Source organism: Euleptes europaea, chromosome 4 (genome assembly GCF_029931775.1).
Source record: "Euleptes europaea isolate rEulEur1 chromosome 4, rEulEur1.hap1, whole genome shotgun sequence".
Taxonomy (NCBI): Eukaryota; Metazoa; Chordata; class Lepidosauria; order Squamata; family Sphaerodactylidae; genus Euleptes; species Euleptes europaea.
The window spans coordinates 20,886,416-20,912,480 of NC_079315.1; the positions used below are offsets into that span (position 1 = coordinate 20,886,416).

At 43.9% G+C, this 26,065-nt stretch overlaps 1 protein-coding gene across 1 annotated transcript in view; it reads left to right on the forward strand.

Annotated features, from left to right (window-relative positions):
- The window catches only part of TRABD2A (TraB domain containing 2A), a gene marked incomplete at its 5' end in the record, with an annotated part of 91,305 nt that extends 89,401 nt beyond the window's left edge, over positions 1–1,904 (forward strand). Inside the window, one exon of the mRNA XM_056848313.1 lies at positions 1,651–1,904. Coding sequence (XP_056704291.1) covers positions 1,651–1,870 — 220 coding nt within the window. The remainder of the gene's footprint in view (positions 1–1,650) is intronic.
- Positions 1,905–26,065: the final 24,161 nt, after the last annotated feature.

Genomic DNA, 26,065 nt, shown 5'->3' on the forward strand with positions numbered 1-26,065 from the left:
CAAATTCTCAAGAGGGTCCATCCCTTTATCCCATGACTTCAGCATTTCCTCCAGAACATTGGTGAACATGTTCCTCCAGAACATTTATCAAATGGCGTTAGGAACATAATGTCTGCTGTATTATCCATGTGTTAACCTTCTCAAAAGCTGAAGAGGGAAAGGCTTTACTTTACAAAAAGCATACTGATTCGTAAATGCAGTGCCAGCAGAGATCTATACAAGGGCATTATCATACAGGCTATTTTATTCTCATTTCTTTTCCTTTCCCTGGTGTGCAGTTTGAGGGCCTGTTATTTCTTCTTCAAGTTTTTCCTTGGAGGCTTTTTCTTTTTAAACCGAAAGGCTCAGATTTTATTTAAAATGTATGAAGTTGGATTCTTAAGTTTGTTGTTGCGGGGAAGGGGAGAGAAACAGACTCCAGCGCCCAGGTACTTAACCTGCTCGGTCCCCTCACCTTTTGCTAATGCTTTGATCCTGGGGCCGCGTGGATGCTTTTGCACAGGCTACCGCTCAGTATCGGCCTGTGGCAACCTCTCCCCAATTTCTGCTACAGCCAATTAGAGAAAAGAGAGCCCAGCAACACAAAAGGGTTTGTGACTCAGCTACAAAGGACTGCACAAGGCTACAATTAGGAGCGATTAGAGCAGGTGATTGAACATGAGTGGTGATTAAAAGGGACTGAACCGTCACTCCGGCTTCTCCCCAGGGAGCAGAGCAATGTGACCTCCTTTAAGCCTGGCTAAATCTACATTTAGCTAAAATTTGCAATTCAGCCCTCCTAACTATTAGACAGCAACAGCACCAGGGTGCTCAGCTCCCCCCACCTTCAAGCCATGCTTATATCTAGGTTTAGTTGATCAGAGCTGAATTTTGGTACAGATTTACCTTCTCAGCACTCAATGTTCAATTCCCTTGGTTTGGCTTAAAGTGATGCAGAAGTCGCATTTACCTTTTCTTTGACCAGGGGCTTAATAGCATAATCCTGTGCTGAGTTGCTTCAGCCTGAAGTTAATGGGCTTTGAGTGGAGTTACTACGTACAGTATTGTGCTGTAAGTCAGCCGGCTTCCTTACCCTTTTCTCAAGGCAGCTCACAACTCAAAACAATATGATAAAACCAAACGAGCCATTTAAAAACGAGCCAGAGCATTGGAACAAATGCTGCGAAGCCTAATATGATCATTGTAAAATAGTCCTCAGGCTAGAAGTAGACCGTATAGAACAGCCGGAACGATGGAACCCCTAATTACAAGCCTGGGTAAACAGAAATATTTTGACCTAGCATCTGAAAGACAGTAAGACATGCCAGGTGAGCCTCATGGGGGAGGGCGTTCCAAAGGTGACGGGCCACCACTGAAAATACCTTTGTTTCTAGTCGTCACCTGTCTCACTTCTGCAGGTGAGGGCACAGAGAGTAAGGATTGGGGATCTTAACTGGGCCTTTGCTTTCTGAACTGGTTTTACTATTTGTTATGAAGGGGAAAGCAGATAACTTACCACAGGGCTGCCATTTTCAGCAGAAGTCCTGAGTGTCTTGTACTGCTTGATATGGACGTACCTTTCAGTCGTCTAACCGGCTTTATTGTGCTCCTGCCTTCTTTGTGAATAACATCTGATTAAAGTTGCTGTTTCTCTCTCTTTTTGCCTTTCAGTACTACCGATCCACCTCCTCGAATCCGAATAATTAATGGCTACATTACCGTAGAGCCCCAGCCAAGGGGACACGGGCGTTCCAGTCACATCCAGACAGATACCAGCTGCTCCAGTGGTCTGTTTCCGCCCCTCCCCACTTTGACATTGACTTTGGTGCTGGCTATCTTGGTGATAGTGGTTCCGGAGCTTATCTTCCAAGCAGAACTTCACATTCCTTGATGAAAGGATGCTAAGAGGAAAACGAGGACTTTTGTGAATGGGAGATCATCTGTGTTGGATTTTTTTTAAAGGGCTCATCCTTTTCCTGAAACTGGACTCTTATCATGATTAACTGGCTTGACTAGGCCCAATACAGGAGAAGATATTTTTAATGAAAGCCATTATTTATCCTTCTCTTGCAGAAGAATTATTTCATGTTATCCCATAATGCTTTTGGGAAATATATATGTAACATAGTTGCTGTTGCTTTTTTTGCTGTATGAAACTGACTTGAATACAGTTTTGCTTGGGGGTTGGTTTATGCTTTCTGCTTCGTCTCTTTGAGCACCACTAAAGCTGTAGGGCCTTGATCATGTTGGTTGCAGTTATATTGCCTGGAAAGAAGTGCTGCCCGTTGCTTGGAACATGGATGCAGTCATGTTGTTCGATGCCTCTTGTTCTGCTTACCCCCTTCTTCCAAACACCACTGGGAGAGTTACCACTTTCTGGCCCTCTTCCCCTGCTTTACCAAGAGCTCGACACAGCCTCAGAAATGTAGCAATTGAAGCATTTCCCACCAGTTTTTCTCAAGAAAAGCTTCACCTGGTAAATATTGGTGTATTAGGCTTCTGGTAAAGATGCAGGAGGAGCCCCGTGGCGCAGAGTCATAAGCTGCAGTACTGCAGTCAAAAGCTCTGCTCACGACCTGAGTTCGATCCCAACGGAAGTCGGTTTCAGGTAGCCGGCTCAAGGTTGACTCAGCCTTCCATCCTTCCGAGGTCGGTCAAATGAGTACCCAGCTTGCTGGGGGTAAAAGGGAAGATGACTGGGGAAGGCACTGGCAAACCACCCCGTAAACAAAGTCTGCCTAGTAAACGTCGGGATGTGACATCACCCCATGGGTCAGGAATGACCCGGTGCTTGCACAGGGGACCTTTACTTTTAAAAATGCAGGGCTAAAAAAGTAGAGAGAGAAAAAGCAGTGACCCTACTCCTCAGGGTTTGACAGCTCTAAATCTTTCTACTCTCTCCAGCTGATTTACAGAAAGGTATTGTCTGAACTATTTGGAAGCCTGTTTGCAATAAAGTGCTGTTTTGTACTTTTATCTTACTCAAAAGGGTCACTAGATCCGTGCCTGAAGATGGTGCCTTAAATGATTTGCAGAAATTTACCCCCATTGTGGATCCCCACTTCAAGAAACTGTCAGTCCCCAGACAAATAGTAAAGTCTCTGCACACGTGGTCCTCAGAGTCCAGTCATCTGAAGAGGTTCCCTTCCAGGCTCCCAACCCTTGGGTGCATCTTTTTACGGAGGCCTCATTGTCGGGGTGGGGGGCTCATTGTGAAGGCAGGAAACCACCAGGGCTCTGGTCACCATATGAGTCTAATTGGCACATAAATTTTATTAAGAGCTGAGAGCGATCAGACTTGGCTCTTGTTTCTTTTTCAACTATGGTTCACAGGAAGTGCAGTGCAAATAGCAGCTGACAATGTGACTGCCAAATACTACATCACCAAACAAGATGGCATGGGGTCGATTGATCTCTGTGCAGAGGCGTCACAAGTGGGGCACTGGGCCACCCGGCATCGGACTATACTGATGGCCGTTCACATTGCAGGTGAAAGCAGTGTTATTGCAGATGCTTTAAGCAAGCAACTGGAACTATAACGTGAGTGGTGTCTCAACCCCAAGTATCTATGTCCACTTTTCGAAATGTGGGGCACACCTTAGACTTGTTCGCCACACAGCAGAATACTGTTTGCCCCCACTTTTGTTCCAGGGGGCCCATAGGGCAAAGGTCCCTAGGGGATACCTTCTAGCTTGCATGGACGAGTGCATTCTCCTGCCTATTTCCCCCATTCCCCCTGTTGAGTAGGGTCGTGGCCAAAATCAAAGCGGTCAAGTACGACTGCATACTCATTGCCCCATGTTGGGCCAGACAGATCTGGTTTGCTGCACTCTCGAGCCTGGCCAAGGGGAACTGCATACTTTCCCCACCTCACGATCTCATAGTGAGAAGACCCCTATACCACCATGACATCCAGTCGCTACATCTGGCAGCATGGAGGATCCTCCAGTGAGTCAGTGATCCAATAGAGTGGTAGAAGTATTATTATTGTCACATAAGCTGTCCACCAGAAGGTCCTATGCTGCCCGATGGCAACGATTCTCCTGTTGGGCATGCAAAAGAAACATTGTACCTGACAAATGTTCCTTATCCGACATATTTAATTACTTGTTGTCCCTGAAAGATTCTGGACTTACTGACTCTTCAATTAAAGTACATTTGGCAGCTATTTCTGCGTTTCATGTGGGGATTGACTTGTCCTCAGTGTTCTCTAACCCTCATTCTAGAAAATTCCTGAAGGGTCTGGACAATATCCTCCAATGACTCTATCCATGCCTCAGTGGAGTCTTTCTTTGGTGTTGATGCAGCCAATGAGTGCCCCTGTTTGAACAAATGGGTTTTTGTGAACTAGCTTTTCTGTCTTATAAGACAGCTTTTCTGGTGGCCATGACCTTTGCCAGGACAGTAAGTGACTTGACAGCCCGTCGTCATGATGCTCCATTTACCAAATTCCACAAAGACGAACTGGTACTTAGAACCAGATGTCTGCATTTCATATGTCCCAGGACATTGTGCTACCAATTCCCCCCCCCCAAACCCTAACTCAAAAGCAGAAAAGGCACATTAGATGTCCAAAGGGCTCTGCTATTTTATTTAAAGCGAACAGCTGAGTTTAGAGTGCAAGATAATCTGTTTGTTTGCTTCAGGGGCTCAAACAAAGGGAATGGGGTGTCTTCCCAGTCATTGTCCAGATGGATTACATCTACTATCCGATTGACGTACGAAGGGGTAAAGATCAAATGCCCCTTTCGCATCAAAGCCCGCTCTACCTGGGCTCAAGCTGTTTCCGCTGCCTTCGGTTCCAGAGTTGATCTTCGGGACATTTGCAGACGTGGTCCACCCTGTCAACCTTCATCAAACACTACTCGATAGACGTGGACTCTGGTAGAGAAGCAGCTTTTGGGAGAAGAGTGTTACAGTCTCGTTTTTGTTGACCAGTCCCGTACCTGCCGCCTGGGTAAGCGAGCTTGCCACTCTCCCATGTGGGTCTGCACAGAAGCCACGAAGATGAAAACAGAATTGCTCTTACCTGTAACTGTTGTTCATCAAGTGATCTTCTATGCAGGCATACACCCCTCCCTCCTTCCCCGCTGTGAGACCCTTCCTTGTCGGTTAAAAGGGAGGTAACACGGTGGCAGATAGGACAACTGAGGGAAGAGCGCTCCCCTCCCCCTTGGTCATGTGAGCATTTGGGCAGGAAAATGAGGCACTAGACCAAGGGGAAGCATTCTATGGAGCCAATTATTCCAGAAGCTTGGAAAATCTTCCTCCGTTGGCTGGCCTGTGCATGCGCAGTCCCGTGTGTGCCTGCACAGAAGACCCCTTGAGACGTTTTTCTCCCTCTCCCATAATACTAGAACACGGGGTCATCTGCTGAAGCTGGAGGGTGAGAGATTCAAAACAGATAAAAGGAAGTATTTTTTTCCACACAACTCATAGTTAAATTGTGGAACTCCCTGCCCCAGGATGTGGTGATGGCTGCCGACTTAGAAGGCTTTAAGAGGGGAGTGGACATGTTCATGGAGGAGAGGGGTATTCATGGCTACTAGTTAAAATGGATACTGGTCATGATGCATACCTATTCTCTCCAGGATCAGAGGAGCATGCCTATTATCTTGGGTGCTGTGGATCACAGGCAGGATGGGGCTGCTGCAGTCGTCTTGTTTGAGGGTTTCCTAGAGGCACCTGGTTGGCCACTGTGTGAGCAGACTGCTGGACTTGATGGGCCTCTGTCTGATCCAGCAGGGCTTTTCTTATGTTCTTATGTTAACAACAGTTACAGGTAAGTGCAACTCTGTTCTCCCCCCCCCCCCCACTGGCTCAATAGCTCCCCCTGGGGCTGTTCCACACTGGGGAAAACAGAGCAGGAAAAGAGTCTGAATCCCCTCCTCCACATGCACCATGGTCCTGATCCTAATTGTGCACACTACATGCTCAGGAATTGATTGTGTGATTGTGTTACCTCTGAACCAGGGTGGGGACCCGGGACCAGCTTGTGTACTCTGTAATGTGTGAAGAAGTGGCTTATTTCTCTCCCCTGCAAGTGCCTTCTAAATCCTCTTTCCTACTCCCCACTTCGTATTATCTCAACAAATGCAGGTTTAACATTTGCTGGGATACTTTGCCATTCTTTCCTGAATGTCAATGGTTAGATCGTTTTATAAAGGTAAAGGTCCCCTGTGCAAGCACCGGGTCATTCCTGACCCATGGGGTGACGTCACATCCTGACGTTTCCAAGGCAGACTTTGTTTGCGGGGTGGCTTGCCAGTGCCTTCCCCAAGATCGTTTTATAGGCAGGAATTATTATTGTCTTTGGTTATTGGTCTGCGTTAGCCCAATGAAACTCAAAAGCATTGACTGGTTTACAGAGCTGTTTAGTAAGCAGTATCTGATAACCTGTGGGGGTCTGAAAGCACAGTGAGACCAATTACTAAATCCCCAAATCTTTAAAATTCCTCAAGAGAGGCAGCTGGATGTGCAGGAGGAGGGAAGCGTATTGAACACATGAAGCTGCCTTATACTGAATCAGACCCGTGGTCCATCAAAGTCACTATTGTCTACTCAGACCAGCAGCAGCTCTCCAGGGTCTCAGGCAGAGGTCTTTCACATCACATCCTTGCCTAGTCCCTCTAACTGGAGATGCTGGGGGTTGAACCTGGGACTTCTGCATGCCAAGCAGATGCTCTACCACTAGATGTGGGAGGTGGTCCTTCTGTTAGCCTGTATTGCCCATTTGTATTTTACATTCTGTTCGTCACTTGAAGATTCACTCTATTGCAAAGAAAGGTAGAATATAAATATAAGGGGTCTGAGAAATCCTCTCTGTGAATCAGCCTTTTTGGTGTGTATGTGTGTTTGCTGGACTTAGTTTCATATTGGTCTGCAGCAAAACAGTTAGATTGGAGTCCAGTTAGAGACCAACAAGACTTTCGGGGTATAAGCTTTCGAGAGTCAAAGCTCCCTTTGTCAGATCAGGACCATGGCTCCCATGGAGAAGGGACTTCGCCTCTGCTTCTTGTGATCTGACAAAGGGCGCTCTGACTCTCGAAAGCTTATACCCGAAAACTGTGCTGGACTTGTGTCTCAGTGCAGTGTGTGTGTGAGAGTGTTATGCATGCAGCTTTGATTATCAGTTCCAGGTGAAAATATCACTTTTTCTACATGGCCTTTCACAAACCACGATTCTCTGGGTCTCACCCTCTGTGGGTCCAGTCTGCAGTACAGAAATCATCCTACTGGCCTGATTTACAAGGGTATTGAAATTTTTTTTTACAGTGCATGTGAAAAATGCCCAAGAATTGAAATGAATATAAATGCCAAGTATTGTTACCACCACAGACCAGGTTACGATATGCATGCACATCAGCTGTTAAAGGTGCACGTGTGTATTGCTTGCTACCTTGCTCTTTGAAATAAATAGAAGCAGGAGTTATTTTGGGAATTGGCACTTACATAAGAACAAATGTAAGAACATAAGAAAAGCCCTGCTGGATCAGACCAAGGCCCATCGTCCAGCAGTCTGTTCACACTGTGGCCAACCAGGTGCCTATAACACAGCAGACTAGAAGCCTTCCTTGGGTACTGATGTACCATCAGGTGTTTTCCTTGTCTTTTATTAAAAACACGAGTAGCCATGGTAATTGACAATTAATTGCCTCTTAGAAGACTGTCCTTTTTATTTGTGGATTTTCGGCTACAGAAATGGGCTGATTTGTATGCCTCTGGAATCGTTTGGTGGTCATTTCCTTGAAACTGGGTCCAACTGCTTCGATAATATTTGAGCACTTAAAGAAAAACATACGGGACTGACCTAAGAAAAGATCTGTCACTGGTCTCCAGGGAAGTGCTGAACCTATATAGTACCATCACACATGACCCTTCTGTCTCCCTGATTTGCTTCTCAGATATTACCAGAGCACTGTGGGGAAGATGGAAACATGTGACTTGACAAAGGTACGAATGGTGCTTTATGGAGCAGCCCAGCTCCTAGTGAGAAGACCATCCAGTGGTGTATTGCCTTCTGATGTCCAGGAATGAGTTAATGGGCAACTGAGTTTTGCAGGGGTTTTTTTAAACATCTGATTTCAAATGTTTTGAGATTGTTTATATTGGTTTATTCAAGCTGTATCCCAAGTTCAGTCTTTGCACCTATGGACCAATTCACAGTTCATTAGAACAGCGTGGGGAGCTATTGCAGCATGGCTACTTCCTGTGCCTATCCGGGAAGAGAGGCAATTGCGGGTGGACTGACTGATTGTAGTTAGTTGGCTTCCCCTGGTAGTGTCACTGGCCCACCCACCCTATGTTTTGCCACCATGGTTGCTTCCTTTGCCACCATTCTATATTGACATGAAAAACTAGCACACTGCAGCAGTCCCCCTGTCCCATTTAAGGGGTGCATACCTTGTGCCTTATAATAGCTATTTCTTGGCACCCTTTAGTCACCCTGCTCTATTCCCAATCAAAATGTCCATGGGTTGACTGACTGTGCAGGAAGGGAGCATGGGCGTGAGCACACTGGCCGAGTTGTCTGCAGAGTGCGAAAGTGTGGAGGTAGTATCTGCTCTGAATGTTGCTCATCCTGGGAAGGGAGCACATGCACAAAGACTTCCTCCACATGACTTCCTCCACATGTGCAAAGACTTCCTCCACATGACTTCAACTAAGCAGCAGTCAGTGTATCGGCTGCAGGTTTCTAATTCTAGATGAGCATGGAGCACAACGTCTGAAACATTTCAAAGGGGCTATAAAATGGCTGAGATTGTTTTGATCAGCAACTCGTTTTTCCCACAGGAGCTCTTAGGAAAAAATACCTCCGTTTAATGAGCTGGCACTTCAGTTCCACCGTGTTCACTTGCCTGCAAAAAAGATGCAATTTTCTCTGTACTTCTTTTGTTGTTGCTCTTAGCATGGTCTTGGAGGTGGGGTGAGGGTTATCTCTCAGGGAGATTTGACGCAAGGGTCTCTGGTACTGAACCCTGGGTTAAAGACATAAAACATAATCTGATTTGCTTATCTGCTTCTCATTTGATCACTCCTTGCTAGGATTGCAGTGCGTCATTTGAAAAGGGCAACATATGACAAAGCCAGCTAAAGGACTGTTCATATGGGCTCAGACTTTTCTGATTATTATTATTTCACCATTAATTAAGGCCCTTCGGACTGGCTCGGAAGACCGAAGAAAAAGGGCAAGAGCCACATACTGTGCAAAACATGCTCAGAGGTATCAACGGTGGTTTTTGTCACCTTTTTGTGTGTGTGTTTACCTTAGCTGAGCCCCCCCCCCCCATTTTTTGGCACAGTGTGCTGGAATGCCGCAGAAGAGTACAGGAGTATCAAACTGAGCTCAACGGCCAAGACACTGAGTGATAAATTTCCCTTCAGATGCTGAGGCTAGTCATATGACTGGTCCGTTCTCTTCCCTGTAGAGTCTAAGCTGCAATTACTTTCATGAGCAAGGTGCACATGCTGGTAGAGTTCACTGGGTTATTATGGGCTCTTTTGATCATCGATTTATAATGCAGCGACACGGAGTGTGTAGCAATCACATGGAAAGTCTGCATTTGAGACAACTCCAGCATAAGCCCCCCCCCCCCCATGGTTTGATCTCTCTGGGAGGAGAACATGAGTGTGTGTGAAGCAAATGTATAATTTATTCTGCTTTGCTTTTATTGGAAGAGAACATTTGAAAAGACTCAAAAGGGCAAGCAGCTGGAACCAGATGAGGAATTAAGCACTGCTTAAGGTGACTGGATGCAAAGGAAGTTTTGGTGCCTGAATGTTGAATAGCAGTGTAGATGAAAGAATTTTGTTGGGTGCAGCTTGTCATGCCGTATACTGTCATACACCCCAGCAGGCAGACTTTACTCAACACCAGCAGTACATACATTCATCCATGGTATAGAAATCATGGAAATTCTCAGATTCCCCAGTGCAGTGATTCTTAACCAAGGCCCTATGTGCTATCGCAAGGGGCAAGTGTTGCGCCTGGAAACGTTATCCAGGAAAGACTCCAATCAAAAGATAACGCTGGAGATCAGCTGCAGTTTTCAGCTCACTGTTTAATAGTACTAAGTCTTAAACAGCAAACACAAAAGTCAGACTACAGACAGAATTACATCAAGAGTCACATAATTAATCCCCTACAACAGTCAGACTGCAAAAATAAATCAATCCTTTTCTACAAGCAGCAAGCTTTATACTTTACCTGGCAATAAAAGATACTTTTCAGAATCAGACCATGAGCATCACTTTTTGGCTACTGAAGTAAACAAGCGTTTCTGCCTTAAACCGGTTCTTCTAGCTGTAACATGAATGTTCTCTTTGCCTAGATACTGAGCTAACTCTATAGAGAAGACGCTGTGTTTCTCGAAGGTGCAACATTGTGGAATGTAGTGCTTTATGCAGACTGTTTGAATAGGGAGAGAAACACAGAGGGATAGAGGGAAGAGAGGGGGGTTGACCCGTGACACGGATGTCATGTCTAAAAGAGGGATTTTCTGCACCTGTTCATATACACAGCCAGCCGTGCCACAGGTAAAACACCTTTACTGTGGGCATTTCATACCCTCTTTTCAAGTTAATTGACATTCTTGTCAATTTCCAGGTAATTCCAGGAGATTCCTGGAGATTCCGGGAGACCCCTAAAACAGCTTTATTTAAGAATCCCAAGAGGTGGATAACTCGGGAGGGACAGTTTGAAGAAGTAGAAATGTGAGTAAACCTGATATATTCATGGAAGAGCGTATAAACCTTTACAATACATGGTATAATACATGGCAGAATCCAGCAATAGTACATTCTTGTACATTCTTATAAAATAACCAACACTTTGCCAACTTTGCATGGAAACGTGTAACCCTTCTTATAAATGACACAACATTTGAAATGCATTTCCTGAAACATTAATCTATACACAATTTGAGAAATTGAATTTCCCACAGACACCACCAATTTCTGCCAATAAGTAGTTCAAATGCTAACCTATTGTGATATATATTGCAGCACTCATTTGCATAGCAGTTTGGTTATAATTTCTAAAACAGCTTGGAGTCTGATAATGCAATCAAGTAGATATATATATAGCCACACAATAACCATACATTTAGTACTCAATGATACGCTGAGCTGACCATACATCCCCACTGAGTGCCCCCCATGTCAAAGGGAACACCCAGAAAATCACCAGAGGATGTGGGCAGCAAAAGAACTCAGGGTGAATGACCCTCAAAAACACAAGACCCAGACCACCGCTTGGGCACTCTAGATTAGGCATGACTGCCACAGAACCCGAAAAACCATCAGGAGCTACCCAGGAAAATCACCAGAGTCTTTCCAGAGGAGCTGAAAAGACAAAATGAGCCTGAGACACAAAAAGGAAACCGCTGCTGCCCCCCCCTTTTCAATTGCAGGGTGGGGAAAACAAACCCACGGTCCCAGGCAGGGGCATGAGGCCTCCAAATGACTCCCAGTAGAGGAGCCCAAATTCTGAGCCACAGGAAAATAAGGTAAGGCAAACAATGTTAACATATAGATACAGTCATTTGTTGAAGAAGTCTTCATCTGGCATCAGGAAAAATAGTGTACGTTGCAAGCTGGAGCCAGACTGCAGGAGATAAAAATATAAAGAGCATACACAGAGTTCCAAAGGCCTGTAAGTCCATAGTGGCCTGGAAAAATAGTGCACTTAAGTCTATGGTGACCTGGAAAGATAGAGTGCACTTAATGTCTGTAGAGTATAGCTGAAAAAGTAGAAAAGCAATGTCCATCAATGTCCATAGCAAGAGTTTTTACAGCCACACAAAAGTTCAGTCCAAAGGCAAAAGGTGGCATAAAAGTAGAACCTGGCAGAAAGTAAAACCTGGAAAAAACTCAAAAGTCAACAAAGTTAGTTAAAGAGCAAGATTTTCCCATTGCCATAAAACCTGAAAATCTCAAAAGTCAATTAGTTCAGTTTTTGCATGTAAAGAGCAAGATTTTTCACATAGAGGGGCTTACCCCCCTTCACTTTCCTTTGACACACAGAGAGCAGTGACCATTTGACCATTTTATGCTCAAGAAAGCTACTGAACAGACTGAGTAATACCTCAGAGCCTAATAAAGCAACCATTGTCACTTTTCTCAAACCCTCAAAAAATCTCCATTGCTTGCTTCAGGTCCTTGCTTCAGGTCATCTGGAACAGATCCATGGAAAAAGAAAAAGACAAACTAAAAGATGGTGAGGTGGCAACCACTGCAAAGTCCTTGCCCAAGCCTCATAACTACCCCAAGCCTCCCCAGGGTGTCCCCACCTTTTCAAGTGCATCCTGGCTGCAGCACAGGATCAGGGAAGGTGCAAACCAAAGTTTTGACCCAAAAATGAATATCACCAGAGGTCATCCAAACGATCCCCGAGCAGAGTTTTTATCTCCCGAGGCTATCAGTCATGAAAACCAAGTTCAGGCCAGGGAGGAAGGAAGGCATAGGTGGTAGCAGACCCTCCCACTGCAAACTGGCAGGCTGTAGCGAAAATGAGGAAGCCTGCATGCAGGAAAAGGTTCTGCAGTGCTTGTGCATCTGGCAACAGCTTACCCAGATGAAGGGCTGCAAACTCAGCAAAGCCAGGATCGTCTGTGTCCCACACTTCAGGATCAGTGGGTGGAAGGCAGCTATCAAGACCCTTTGTCTGACTGGACCCTCCAAGAATGCCTGGCTCTGATGCAGGGAAAGTTGTCCTCACCCCTCCCGGCACAGGTCGCTCTCGAGGCTTTCTCCAGTCAGGCACGATCTCACATCCGGGTTGGCAATCTCTCCTCCCCCGGTCCTTGTACTGGCTGTTCCCCAAGGCTCGGCCGGTCCCACCGTCTTCACCCCGGTTGCTGTCAGCCTTTGCAAAGAACATCTTTCCCCCCTCCTTCTGTCCCCGCATCAGAAGCAGGATTGTAAAAGTCTCGGCATTGGGGGATGGGGGGGGGGAAGATGTCAGGAGCACTGCGGCTGATGAATGGTAGCTGTAGAGGAGCAGAGCTGTGGGAGGGGGGGCCAAGCTGCTTGATTTCTGCAACGTCTGGAATGGAATCTGGAACGGGTGGCTGCTCCTGGTCGACAGCAGGAGAAGCCGGGAGAGAGGGAGGTTTTTGCCGAATGGACACAGTGCTGTCCATTGGAGCCAGGGAAGCAAGAGGTGGAGGTGAGCTGAGCTGTGGCTGTGGAGTTGATGCGAGCGGGGGTGTGATGGCAGCGGGCTGGAAAGCGCTGGGCTGTGGGATGGAGGTTAACCCAGAAGTGGCAGGGACTGCTGCAACGTTGCTGTTCTTAGTTGGTGCAGGCTGGGGATCAGTGAAGGGTGTCTTCGGGGTTTGAAACAAAGCAACAGTGTGAAATACCTTTCCCATATGGGGAATAGCGAGACCACACCTGGCTGCGAGATGGGGCTTTCCCCGAAGTTCCCAAAATAGAGAAACATAACGTTTTTCACTGTACTTCCCTGTTCTGATCATAAAATGGTCCATGAGGGTAAGGAGAGAGCAATCAAGTGAGCCCTCCAGGGGACATCTAGTCTCTCCATCAAACTCAAACTAGAGCCAGGCTACCTGGCAAAAGAAAACAAACTGCTTTTTCGATAATCCATGTGTTCTACTCAACTTCTTCCAATTTTTCACAACACAAGTCATGGGGTTGCGTTCTTTGCTTGACGCCCCCCCCCCATGCTCACGGGCAGGAGATCTTCTGCGATTCGTCAATCGTGGCAAGGTGTTACAGACCTCTGAGCTTTACGCTCTGACACAATGTCTGCTCTTTCAACCCCTCTCACGCTTCACCCGTGTATCTCTAAGCACAGTTGAAACCTAAGAGTCACCATGCAGGTCGGCTTATACATTCATTCAGACAAGAAACACAGGGGAAAGGGGTGACCATAGAGTAAGGGTCTCTTTTGGACTGATAAACAGATGGGCAGGCAGACCAACTCCCTCGTGGGATGCTTGGAACTTCAGCCAAATCCCCCAGTCAACGCCCCCATATGGGAGTTCACGTTTCAGGAACCCACAGCCGCCTCAGACATTCAAGGATAGAAAGAGATATGTGTGTGTCCCAGTATTTCACAATATACTCACAAAATTAGTTTCCCCTCTGTGGTGCTGATCTCCAGACAGAAGGGTGCTGGCGTTCGAAGAGCCTTCCGGATCTGCCATCCCCGAGGAAGTTCTGAGTTCTCCCTGACTAAAAATGGTCTGGTTGCGCTGAGAATCAGGAATTCCTCCAGGAGGTTTTCTCCAAGAAGGTTATTGAAAGCCAGGGGAAATCCTAAAAAGAGGATTTCTCCTCCACAAACTTTTTGGGACAGGTAAAAACTGGCTTACCTATCGCGTCGGGGTCACCATTATGTGATTTCTTGAAATCTACAATCTTGAGGGGCATACCGAGGGACGTTGTGGATTTTAGGCAGCTTCTTCTCCCGCCTTACAATGGCTTCTGACAGCAAGTGAAGGAGAGTTTTGTACTGTTCATCCTCAGGATAAAATCTCAAATATTTTATAATAAGATGCGGTAAAACCATCTGGTCCAGGAGATTTATTTGGTTTACTTTTACTTGTTGCTTCCTCCAGTTCCTCTTTAGTTATTGGAAAATCCAGCAAATCTTTATTTTCCTGTGTTATTTTTCCCCAATCCCATTTAGTAAGATATGCATCCATTTCTGTCTCTAAGTCTACATTTTTTCTATATAGATTTGTATAAAATTCCACAAATGTATTTACTATCTCATCTTTAACTCTTGTTATCTTACCCTTCCTTTTAATTTGAGTTATTGGTACTTTTTTATCTTTATGTTTAAGTTGCCATGCTAACATTTTACCCGGTTTATTAGCATGTTCAAAAAATCTTTGTTTGTTATACATAACTTTCCGTTCGATTTCTTGCAATTAAAAATTCATATTGCTGTTGCCATTTTCTAATCATATCCTGCTGTTCCTGTTTAGATACTTTATCCTGCAATCTACTAAAATGTCTTTCCCCTTGTTTTATTTCATCTAATATATATTTTTTCTTTTTCTCCCTTTCCTTATACCATCTTGTATTTTGTAGAATTAATAATCCTCTTATTACTGCCTTAATGGCATCCCAAACTATGTCTTCCCGAGTACCCTTATCTGTATTTTCCTTAAAATAGTTCTGTACCTCCAACTTCAATTTATCCACTATTTTAGTATTTTTTAAAAGAAAATCGTTAATTCTCCAGGGTTTATATCTTCTATCTCCTATTTTAATTTTTACTGATACCGCATTATGATCTGACAACACCCTAGGCAAAATCTCTGGATCTTCTGATCTCTCTAGTAAACCTTTCGAAAGCCATAACATGTCTATCCTGGAATGTGTAAGATGTCTCTGTGAAAAAAAAGTGTATTCCTTCTTATTACCATTTGTCAGTCTCCAGAATCAAACATATCCAATTGATCTATAAGAACATCAAAAATCCCTGGTAATTTACCTTTGTTCATTGCTTTTTTCTTTCCCCCCGATCTATCTATCTTAGGAACCTTTACTCCATTAAAATCCCCCATCCATATTATTTTTTCTGTAGCATATTCAGCTAATAACGTTGCTAATTTATCATAAAATGCTTTTTGGTTAGTGTTAGGCGCATATATTCCCACAAGTAATAACTTCTGAAAGCCACATATTATTTCCACCAACAAAACTCTTCCCTCTATATCTTGGTAATTAACTTTTGGTTCTAATGATAAAGGTAAATACATAGCTATTCCATTAGTTTTTTTATTTTCATTACATGCCGTGAAGAGTGTACCCAACCTTGATTGTTCCAATCTAAATATATCCTTTGGGAGTATATGCGTTTCCTGTAAACAAATAATATTAGCATTAGTTTTTTGTAGATGGTGAAATATTTTCCTCCTTTTATTGGGAGAGTTCAGTCCATTAATATTCCAAGATAAAACCTGTAACATATCAAAAATCAGTTAGATCCATTAACCTTCCAAAATCAAAATTATCATCCTTATCTCATACTGCCCCCCTTCCCACCCCCATTTTCTTTATTCAGCCATCAGTATCATCAATTGGAGACTACTCTGATGAGTCTATTGGTAGGTCTCCACCTCCAGTTGCTTCAGATGCCTTTTCTTCTTCTGTAGATTCTCTGGTTGTAACTTGTTTACTTGGCTTGATAGGTTTAGCCAAATCTGCATCATATCTTCGTAAAAACTGTTCAGCCTTATCCAGTTCTGTAAACTTGAACCTTTTAGCCTTAAAAGTGAAAGAAATGCCTTGTGGATATTCCCATCTGAACTGAATTCCGCTGAGTCTTAACCGTTGAACAATCTCCATAAAATCCTTCCTCTTCCTCAGCAATCTTGCAGGTATTTCCTTCATCAGTCTCAAAGGCTCATCTTCAACTTTGAGTGGTGTCTTGTAGTAGTTATTAAGTATCAAATCTCGGTGACTCCTTGAGAGCAGTTGAAGCAGGCAATCCCTCGGTACTTTATTTCTGGTTGCATATGCAGAGTTTATTCTGTAGGAATAATATAATATAGTCAGAAAGGGGTTGGGTTGAGCTGAATCATTGTCCTGCAAAAAGTATCAAAGGTAATGTGCTAATACTTTTTGCAGGACAATGATTCAGCTCAACCCAACCCCTTTCTGACTATATATTACTCTTCCTACACACTTGACACTGAGAGACACTGTCCTTCAATGTTACTCCTCTGAAGATGCCTGCCACAGCTGCTGGCGAAACGTCAGGAAAGAAAATATCAAGACCACGGTCACACAGCCCGGATAGCCTACAAGAACCAATGAACTCTGACCGTGAAAGCCTTCGACAATATTTTGGGTTACCTGTTATTAGCCTGTTTGTCACTTCATAATCCCCCCACCCCCCACCCAGCCTTCTGGTTGAATCCTCTCAACTCTCCAGCCGCAGTAAAATCCCACTCTGTTTTAGCAGTGGCTCCAGAGCTTCGAAATACCCTCCTTGAGGTTTGGAATGTCCTGATGCTGTTTACCTTCCATAAGGAACATAAGGCAATTCTTTTTAGGTCAGCAGTTGGTGGTTAATTTCATAAGGGTATTTATTATTTTGTGGGGAAGTTGTAGAGCTCTTTTTTCCTTCTTGTTTTTACCTGTAATTTTTTTGTAAGCTGCCCAGAGCTGCTGTGGTTGGTAAGAAAAGACAGGATACAAACATTTCAATTAATCAACTGGGGGCGTGCATGAAATTGCCTTCTACTGGGTCAGAACAGTCTACTGTGTTTTCTCTGACTGGCCCTTCAGGGGTCTCAGGTGGATGTCTTTCATTTCACCTGTTACCTGATTCTTTTTCAAAATTAGAGATGCCTGGGATTGAACCTAGGATCTTCTATGTGCAAAGCAGATGTTCTATCACTGACCCATGCCCCTCCTTGTAGTTCGATGGTGTGATGACAACACCCAAGGAGTCCAAGGACATAAGGCAGGATAGAAATGTTTTAAATAATGTAATGATGATGGTGCATGCTTGGCAGGCAGTAGTGGATTGAAGGATAAGAGCCACTGCCCCAATGGCTGTCAACATGGCTACTGGGATGGAGAATCCAAAACCTGCTTGGATGGACACTTACCTTTGATGTTTGAAGATTGGATGACTATGGACAATTATTTGTCATAATTATTGACAATTTGTTATATAATCTATGGAATTGGGCAGCGTGTGTATATATAGAATTATATGACAGTATATAATTATATTAGCAGCGGTATTTGGCCGTCTATGTAGATTTCTTTGTGCACTGGAATGGAGAAACATGATCTGAAGTAAAACTCTAAAGAATACCATTGCCAGCTCCAAGATGGGAAATACCTGGAGATGTTTGGGGCAAAGCCTGAGGAGGGTGGGGTTTGGGGAGGGGAGGGACTCCAATGCCGTGGCATAGAGTCCAATTGCCAAAGCGGTAATTTTCTCCAGGTGAATTGATCTCTATCGGCTGAAGATCACTTGTAATAGCAGGAGATCTCCAGCTAGTACCTGGAGGTTGGCAACCCTACTAAAGAACCATAACCCAGGGAGGAGAAAGCCCTGAAGTGATCCATATTTCTGCAGTAACACAAGCCTTTGAACCAACTCCTTTCTAGGAGTTGAAAAGAGTAGGAGTCCAGTAGTACCTTAAAGACAAAATTTCTGGCAGCGTATGAGCTTTCGTGAGCCACAGCTCACTTCTTCAGATACAGCTGAAGAAATTTTCTTGTATGCTCCAGTAACCAAAGTAAATTTGCAATATGATCTCTGTGTTACAGAAAACAAATACTCTATTTTCCACCTGTCAGTTTTAACTAAGCTTTGTAACCACTATTCATATTCATTTTAGAGCCTAAAAAACTCTTGTGAATGGCTCCAATAGCAAAAATAATTCTCTCTCAAAACTGTATATCAACTGTATTGACACTAGATGTCGCCCAAGTGATTTAGAATTTTTTAATGGTTGCAAAGTGATCATGCAAGCCCTATGGCTGTTACCGCACTAGGTATTCCCAGCGATGTATGAAGAGTTTGAAAATGTTATAAAAAACATCGCTTTAAAAGGGTTTTTGGATGCCACGGCTAAAAAATGGTTGGAAGACGTCTTCACAGCTAAAGGGGCCAAACAAAGTGTGATCAGTATTTTTTATAAGTTTCAAACTCTTAGTACAACGGTGGGAATACATAGAAAGTGCGAACAGTATTTTTATAATATTTTCAAACTTAATACATCGCTGGGAAAACCTAGTGCAGTAACAGCCTAAATGCAACACGAAGTAACACTCTTGCTAGGCAAATAAAATTAAGCTAGGCAAATAAAATGTTTAAAGCAGTTTACAGAGACTTGTGTAGTGTAGTAAGTGCTTCAGCCACTGCCAGCCTTTGGCAAAACTACTGACATGATCCCTACTCTAGGTCAGGAAAACTTTACTTTACTCCAACTTAAGTAGCTTTTGTAGATGAAGCAAGGATCACTTAAATTGGAGGAAGGCTTCACGCCTTGCTCAGTGGACAGGGAGGATACAAGCTACTAATGCTATTTGCCCCCGTAACTCCAGCTAACAACTCGATTTGAGTCCTGCAGCCCCTTACAGACCAAAAGTCAAAGCTCCCTTCGTCAGATACTCTCCAATGTTCATACCTCCAAAATCTTGTTGGTCTCTCAAGGTGCTGCTGAACTCGAATCTTGCTCTTCTACTGCGGAACCAACAGGCAACCTTCTGAAACTAGCTCTAGGACAGTAGCAAGTTGGTGAATGTGTTTGCAGTTGCAAATACCGCACGTGAGAATGATCCAAAGGGAGATGAAGCATTCTACTAAATATTTGCTTTCATAAAGGACACGGAGTCTGTGTATTAACGCAGTACACTTGGAAGTTAACAGGAGGACCAGCTGTTGTCGAATTAATGAAGCGAGTGTTAAGACTGAGATAGATATTAATTGCTTTACAGTGATAAGGGGGGGCGCTGTGTCAGTGCGTTGCATCAAAATAAATAAATAAATAAAGAAAGAGGAGCCCGGTGGCATTTTAACAACTTAAAATTTTATTCCAGCCGGCACTTTTCCACTGAGTTTGATTGCATCGAAATTTCACAGCTATATATATATATTATATATATACACACACATACACATATATAGACAGACAGACACACACACATATATATATATATGTATATACACACACACACACACACACATATTAAACGGCAGCCTTACTGGCTGACAGGAACGAACGCTTATGCTACAATAAAATTGATGGCTTTAGGACTGCACTATAAAACACCAAAAAATGTTTTTACGCCAACTGCTGATTAAAAACAAACTCCAGAGTAAATGATGCACAAAATACAGAAGCAAATAAAACGGGTTAATGAGGAGGGCATCCCACAGCCGATGGGGTGTGGAGAGTGCAAAAAGCAACCCTGGACACCACCAAGAAACAAAGGCCAGTTACGCATGGGAGGTTTTGCCTTGGATTTGCCACTCTTAATAGAGGCACATTTTCCCCATCTGAATTCTCAAAACTAAAAAATAAGCCCCCATGCAAAGAATGGATGAGGAAATTGGGCCTCTAGAGAGCGGCAAATCCAAGGCAAGACCTCCCGTGCATAAAAAGACTTTCCCGCGCTTTTGAGCCTCGCTGTATATTATTTGCTCGGGGGGGGGGGAGGAGGAGGAAACCAGGCCGCCCACGTCAGCGCAGCCCCCCCCCTTGATTGGCTGTCGCAAACCAGGAGCGCGAGCGGCCGCTTCCCGTCACCATGGAGACGGCCGAGGCTCGCGCCTTCCTCGCGTCCCGCGCGGGGAACTATGGGATAGGGTGGGGCGGCGGGAGGCTGTTGCCAGGCGACGGGAGGACTCTCCGGAGGGTCGAGAGTTTGTGTCGCTTACAGGTAGGACAAAGTGAGTTCGCGAAGCAGGTGGCCTCGCATCTCGCCCTCCTTTTCCTTCCCCCTTCTAATTTTAATTCAGAAGCGACCGTGTAGTTCCTTAATTGCTTCTCTTCCCAAATCCTGCGTCTTGGGGGGGGGGTATTTCATACTCCTCCATGGGGGGGGGCGCGGATCAGGCAGCCGCATTCAGCAACAAGCATAAGAAGGGCTTTCTTGACACAGATCTTTCCCTTTCCCCAAGAGCAAGCAGCATCTTCACCCGCCCCCCCTTGCTATGTAGGCTCCTGTTCCTCTCCCTGGTTTTTTTTTAAATAACCATAAAAGGGAAATCGCATATTCCTATGGCCATGAACTGCTGGTAAAAAGCATTTGTAGGGCAAACAAACAGGTGCAAAAAAGGGTTTAATAGCTTCCTCTATACTTTTGATGCCTGGCAGCGGTTCCACAACTGTGCTCCGTGGAGCACTTTGCTCCGCGAAACATCTCCTAGTGCTCCATGAAGAGATTGGGAAGGAAAATACTACTGTCATTTACAGCAAGTTATACGATGTTTATATAAACTTTATTCATACACATAATATGTAATTTTTATGCTTTAAAAAAAAGGTAAAGGTCCCCTGTGCAAGCACCGGGTCATTCCTGATCCATGGGGCGACGTCACATCCCGACGTTTTCTAGGCAGACTTTGTTTTGCGGGGTGGTTTGCCAGTGCCTTCCCTAGTCATCTTCCCTTTCCCCCCAGCGAGCTGGGTACTCAATTCACCGACCTCGGAAGGATGGAAGGCTGAGTCAACCTTGAGCCGGCTACCTGAAACCAACTTCCGCTGGGATCGAACTCAGGTCGTGAGCAGAGCTTGGACTGCAGTACTGCAGCTTTACCACTCTGCGCCACAGGGCTTAGATTATTTGTATTAGCAGTAGTAGCTGTTGTTGTGGTTTTCATATTTTCTGTTGTGGCTGTTTGCTTGTTTGGCTGATTGTTTTTGCTGGTCAGTGATCGTATAATAAATTATTATTATTATTACTACTGTCATTTGGTTTAGTATATAGATGCCAGGTGAAGATTAGTGCTCCGTGATGAATTTCTGTCCTGAAAAGTGCTCCATGACTCCAAAAGTTTGGGAACCGCTGCTGCATAGAACACTTTTTAATGCCAGATTGTGGCAGGGGCTTCCTTTTTGTTTTTAAGTTGCCTTTCTGTTTTTAGGGTGACCAAATGCAAAGGAGGGCAGAGCTCCCATATAAGCATGTATGTGTGTGTATATATTTTAATGGTTATGTTTTTCCCCCTGCTGGTGTAATTTCTTATGCAGGGATGAAAAGCCCACACATGTTTATCCAAAATAACACACAGCCATTAAAGATTTTTTTAAAAAATACTCTATACAGCTATTAAACGTAAAAGAACGCTCTTCTTCCTTAATGTGATCTCTGTCTGCCTCTGTTCTTGCTAAAAAGAATCCCAGACAAACCAAAAGGAAAGGAAATGTGCAATCTCCCTGAGGTTGGAGAGCAGTGTAGAAGAAGGAATTTTAACAGATGCAGTATTTCTTCTGTCACTGCATGGCAAACTGTGCCTGCAAAAAAATTTTCCTACACCGGAATCCTGTGCTCTGTGGCATCTCATTATCAGTGATTGTGTAAAAGTGGTGATAATGTAATTTTATAGAACTTCAGTGTGTTCAAATGACTTTATAAATTATTTGAGTAATGCTTATGAGTAAGATTCCCTGTCTGTACTGTGTTACGATATCAACACCACCAATAAGCAAGGCATGTGTGGCTATACTTAGCCTCTGTATAAAAAGATTGTAAAGTCCTTTGAACATTGGAAAAGTACTATCAAACAAAGGGAAATGATGCTGTAAGCTGTTTTGGATCCCCATTAGGGAGAAAAGGGTATAAATATCTAAATGAATATAAAAATTGAAGGGTTACTAGTAGTAATAGTAAAATATGCATATATTTCTGTTTACTAGTAGTAATAGTAAAATATGCATATATGCTAAGATAGATATCTGAATTACCGACAAAAATGGAAAATAAATCTTGCATTTAGAGATGTGTTTCTTCTTTCTAACATTTTAGTTTCTTTTAAGAGTACCATATGTTACCCAAACAGATTTCTCAAGCAGATAGTCCCTTTGCAGTTTGCCTTTTCGCCCTGCATTTATGATGCTTGGGTTTGTTTTATTTTTCTGATGACCTTTGTTGCTCTTGGATTATGCAAAAATCTTTTATGATGTATTAAAATTCCAATATGGTTTCATTGAATTACACTCTAAAAATAATATGTTTTTCACTTTCAGGTAATTATGTCTAAAAGGGTGTCCTTGCCTTCTTTACAACCTAGCCCGCAATGGCCTGACGTTGTAAATGATGGAAGCAGCCATGACATGTCCAGTGAAGAACAGTCTTCTTCAGATTTGAGGATTTCTCCTTCAAGAAATGGATTAAGAAAGAGACTGGCAAGCATGGCTCCACATGAGGTGGCAGCAAATCCTCAAGCTCTGAAATTCATACGTAACACAAAAGCGCAAGAAAGAACCAGAGAACGACAGCAGCCCATAAAACTGGAGCCTTTGGTAGGCTGATTTTAAAACCAGTCTGTACAAGTGGTTGTTGTTATGAATCCTGGATTTCAGTGAATTTCACTGAAAGCCTTGTTCAGGGGTCCCCAGCCTTTTTGGCCCTGTGGGCACCTATGGAATTCCGACAAAGCATGGTGGGTGCATCCACAAAATGCCTGCCACAAAATGGCTACCGCAGGAGACAGCTATCCACAAAATAGCTGTTGCAGGTTACCTTCAATCACACAATGAAGACCCTTGTGTTGTGGTGGCAGCTGCTGCCAAAGTAATGTTTTTAAATGTCTGTACAAGTGATCAAATCTCCAATGGCCAACCAGAACCCTTGCAGGGCTAAAGCCCCCCTTAGCCCCACCCACTTTCTAAAACACTTGGCGGGCACCAGAAAAGGTGTTGGCGTCCACCATGTTAAGGAGCCCTGGTCTTGTGGCATTTTTTTCCTTACCTTTTGACTGCATTCCTGTGCACAGTAACAGATATGTTGTCTTATTAATATTTACGCATGAGTAACTGTACATTGCCCTGATCTGAATGACCCATGCTAGCCTGATCTGGTCAGATCTTGGAAGCTAAGAAAGGTGGCCCTGGTTCTTACTTGGATAGGAGACCACCAAAGAAGTCTCCTAAATATGTAAATATGTAAATATGGAAGCATTGTATCCTGAAATGATCTGGTAATGTGTGAAATCTGCATGGCTATTGTTGACTGTAGCCTTTGTTAGTCTGGAGGTTTTTCAGGGCAGGAAGCCAAGCCTTATTCATTCTTAAACTCTCTTCTGTTAAAGTTGTGTTGATGTTTATGAATTTCAATGGCTTCTCTGTGCAATCTGACAAAATAGTTGGTAGAATTGTCCAGTCTTTCAGTGTCTTGGAATAAGACCCTGTGTCCTGTTTGTGTCAGTCCATGTTCAGCCACTGCTGATTTCTCAGCCACTTCTGATTTACATACCACACTCTCATTAGTACATTATCTTGATACTTACAGGACAATTATTAGCACATTATGTCTGCAGGACAGTAATCAGCTCAAACCCAACCCCTCTCTGACTCTTCCTACACTCTTGACACTGAGAGACACTGTCCTTCAGTGTTACTACTCTGAAGATGCCTGCCACAGCTGCTGGCGAAACGTCAGGAAAGAAAATTCCAAGACCACTGTTACACAGCCCGGATAACCTACAAGAACCAATATATTCTTAAGAGATCGTCTCTGAGAGTTAGGGATGAAGGGAATAAAGAGACTGTCCTGTTGCTTGTCTGGATATATCTTGGTTTCTCCAGGGAAGCATCTTATTTCCAGGTTCTGATTTAATAATTTTCATTTGCTGATCAACAGAGATTGAAAGTTACATCTGTGGCCAGTGGTAAAGAAGAAATAAATGTCTAGTGTTTGGGTTGAAACTGACAAGGTGACATTTGTACATTCCTGACTGGCTTCTGAGATGATTGTAGGAGTTCAGCTGTAAAGAGTGCTGTTAAAAGTGGCTATGTGATTATTTGCATTTTTATGACTTGGTCAAGTCTGTATTTTATAAGACCCTGAGATTCCTGGATCATTTCCCTAGGATCTTTTAAAATACAGATAAATATCGGGAAAGTGCTGTGTCTGTAGGATTGTGCATTCCCTCTCACATTCCCAGTCCCTTAGCCACTGATACATCATTACTGGACTAATTTTTTAAATTGTGGATTTAACTTGCAGAATTTGCCATGTTGATGGGGAGATAGATCTCACTTTGTCTTTGTTTCTCCTTAATTAAGCCTGCATTAAAAATTCATCAAAGCCATAAACAACCGGAATATATATACCAGAAGAACAGGGAAAGATTATTAGCTACTGGAGTCTTGCAGCCTATAACTTCAGCTGAGAAAAGGAAGTGGCCTGTTGTGGAAACAATAGTGCCAGAGATTCCAGACGAATTCAAGGAAATGCAGGTATTGTCTGGCTCAACATCATCATCATAGTATTCTTATGTCCTTGGAGCTGATAAAATATTGCCCAAGTTCAGCTGTGTACAGTTGGTTGCTTCTTTCCAAGTCTTTGATTGTCACAATAGGGTTTAGTAACACCCAGAAGACCTGCATGAAATGCGGTAAAATCACCACAGAATATATGCATAACTGGCATAGGCCTGAGATACAGTGGCGTGGCCACCACCTCTTTGCCATCTGTGGCTTTTCTGAGCACTGTTCCCCAATGTGGCATCTGCCTAGGGTTGCCAATCTCCAGGTTGGGAAATACCTGGAGATTTTGGGGGTGGAGCCTGAGGAGGAAGGGGTTTGGGGAGGGGAGGGACTTCAATGGGGTATAATGCCATAGAGTCCACCTTCCAAAGCAGCCATTTTCTCCAGATGAACTGATCTTGGTCACCTGGAGATCAGTTGTAATAGTGGGACTGGGCATTTATACTGGACTTCCTAGTACTGAGTGTTCCAAAAACGTCATGAACACCATCTGAGTAATCCTTACAATCGTTCTGTTAAACATTTCAATATTATTATTTCTGTGTTATTGGGTGGGACAGAGAGAAGGATTGGCTGAGGTGAAATTTGAGCCAGGTTGTTCTCAGCTCACTCTTGTACCTTTGATTTATTTAAAGATTTCTTCCCTGCAACACATGAACACATGAAGCTGCCATATACTGAATCAGACCCTTGATCCATCAGTCAGTACTGTCTACTCAGACTATCAGTGACTCTCCAGGGTCTCAGGCAGGGGTCTTTCCCATCACCTACTTGCCTAGTCCCTATAACTGGAGATGCCGGGGATTGAACCTGGGACCCGTGGTGCAGAGTAGTAAGCTGCAGTACTGCAGTCCAAGATCTGCTCACGACCTGAGTTCGATCCCAACGGAAGTCGGTTTCAGGTACCCGGCTCAAGGTTGACTCAGCCTTCCATCCTTCTGAGGTCGGTAAAACGAGTACTCAGCTTGCTGGGGGTAAAGGGAAGATGACTGGGGAAGGCACTGGCAAACCACCCCGTAAACAAAGTCTGCCTAGTAAACGTTGGGATGGGACGTCACCCCATGGGTCAGGAATGACCCGGTGCTTTAGCTTTTCCTTCATTAGGTGCATATATTCCTACTACAATCATCTTTTGCCCCAATATT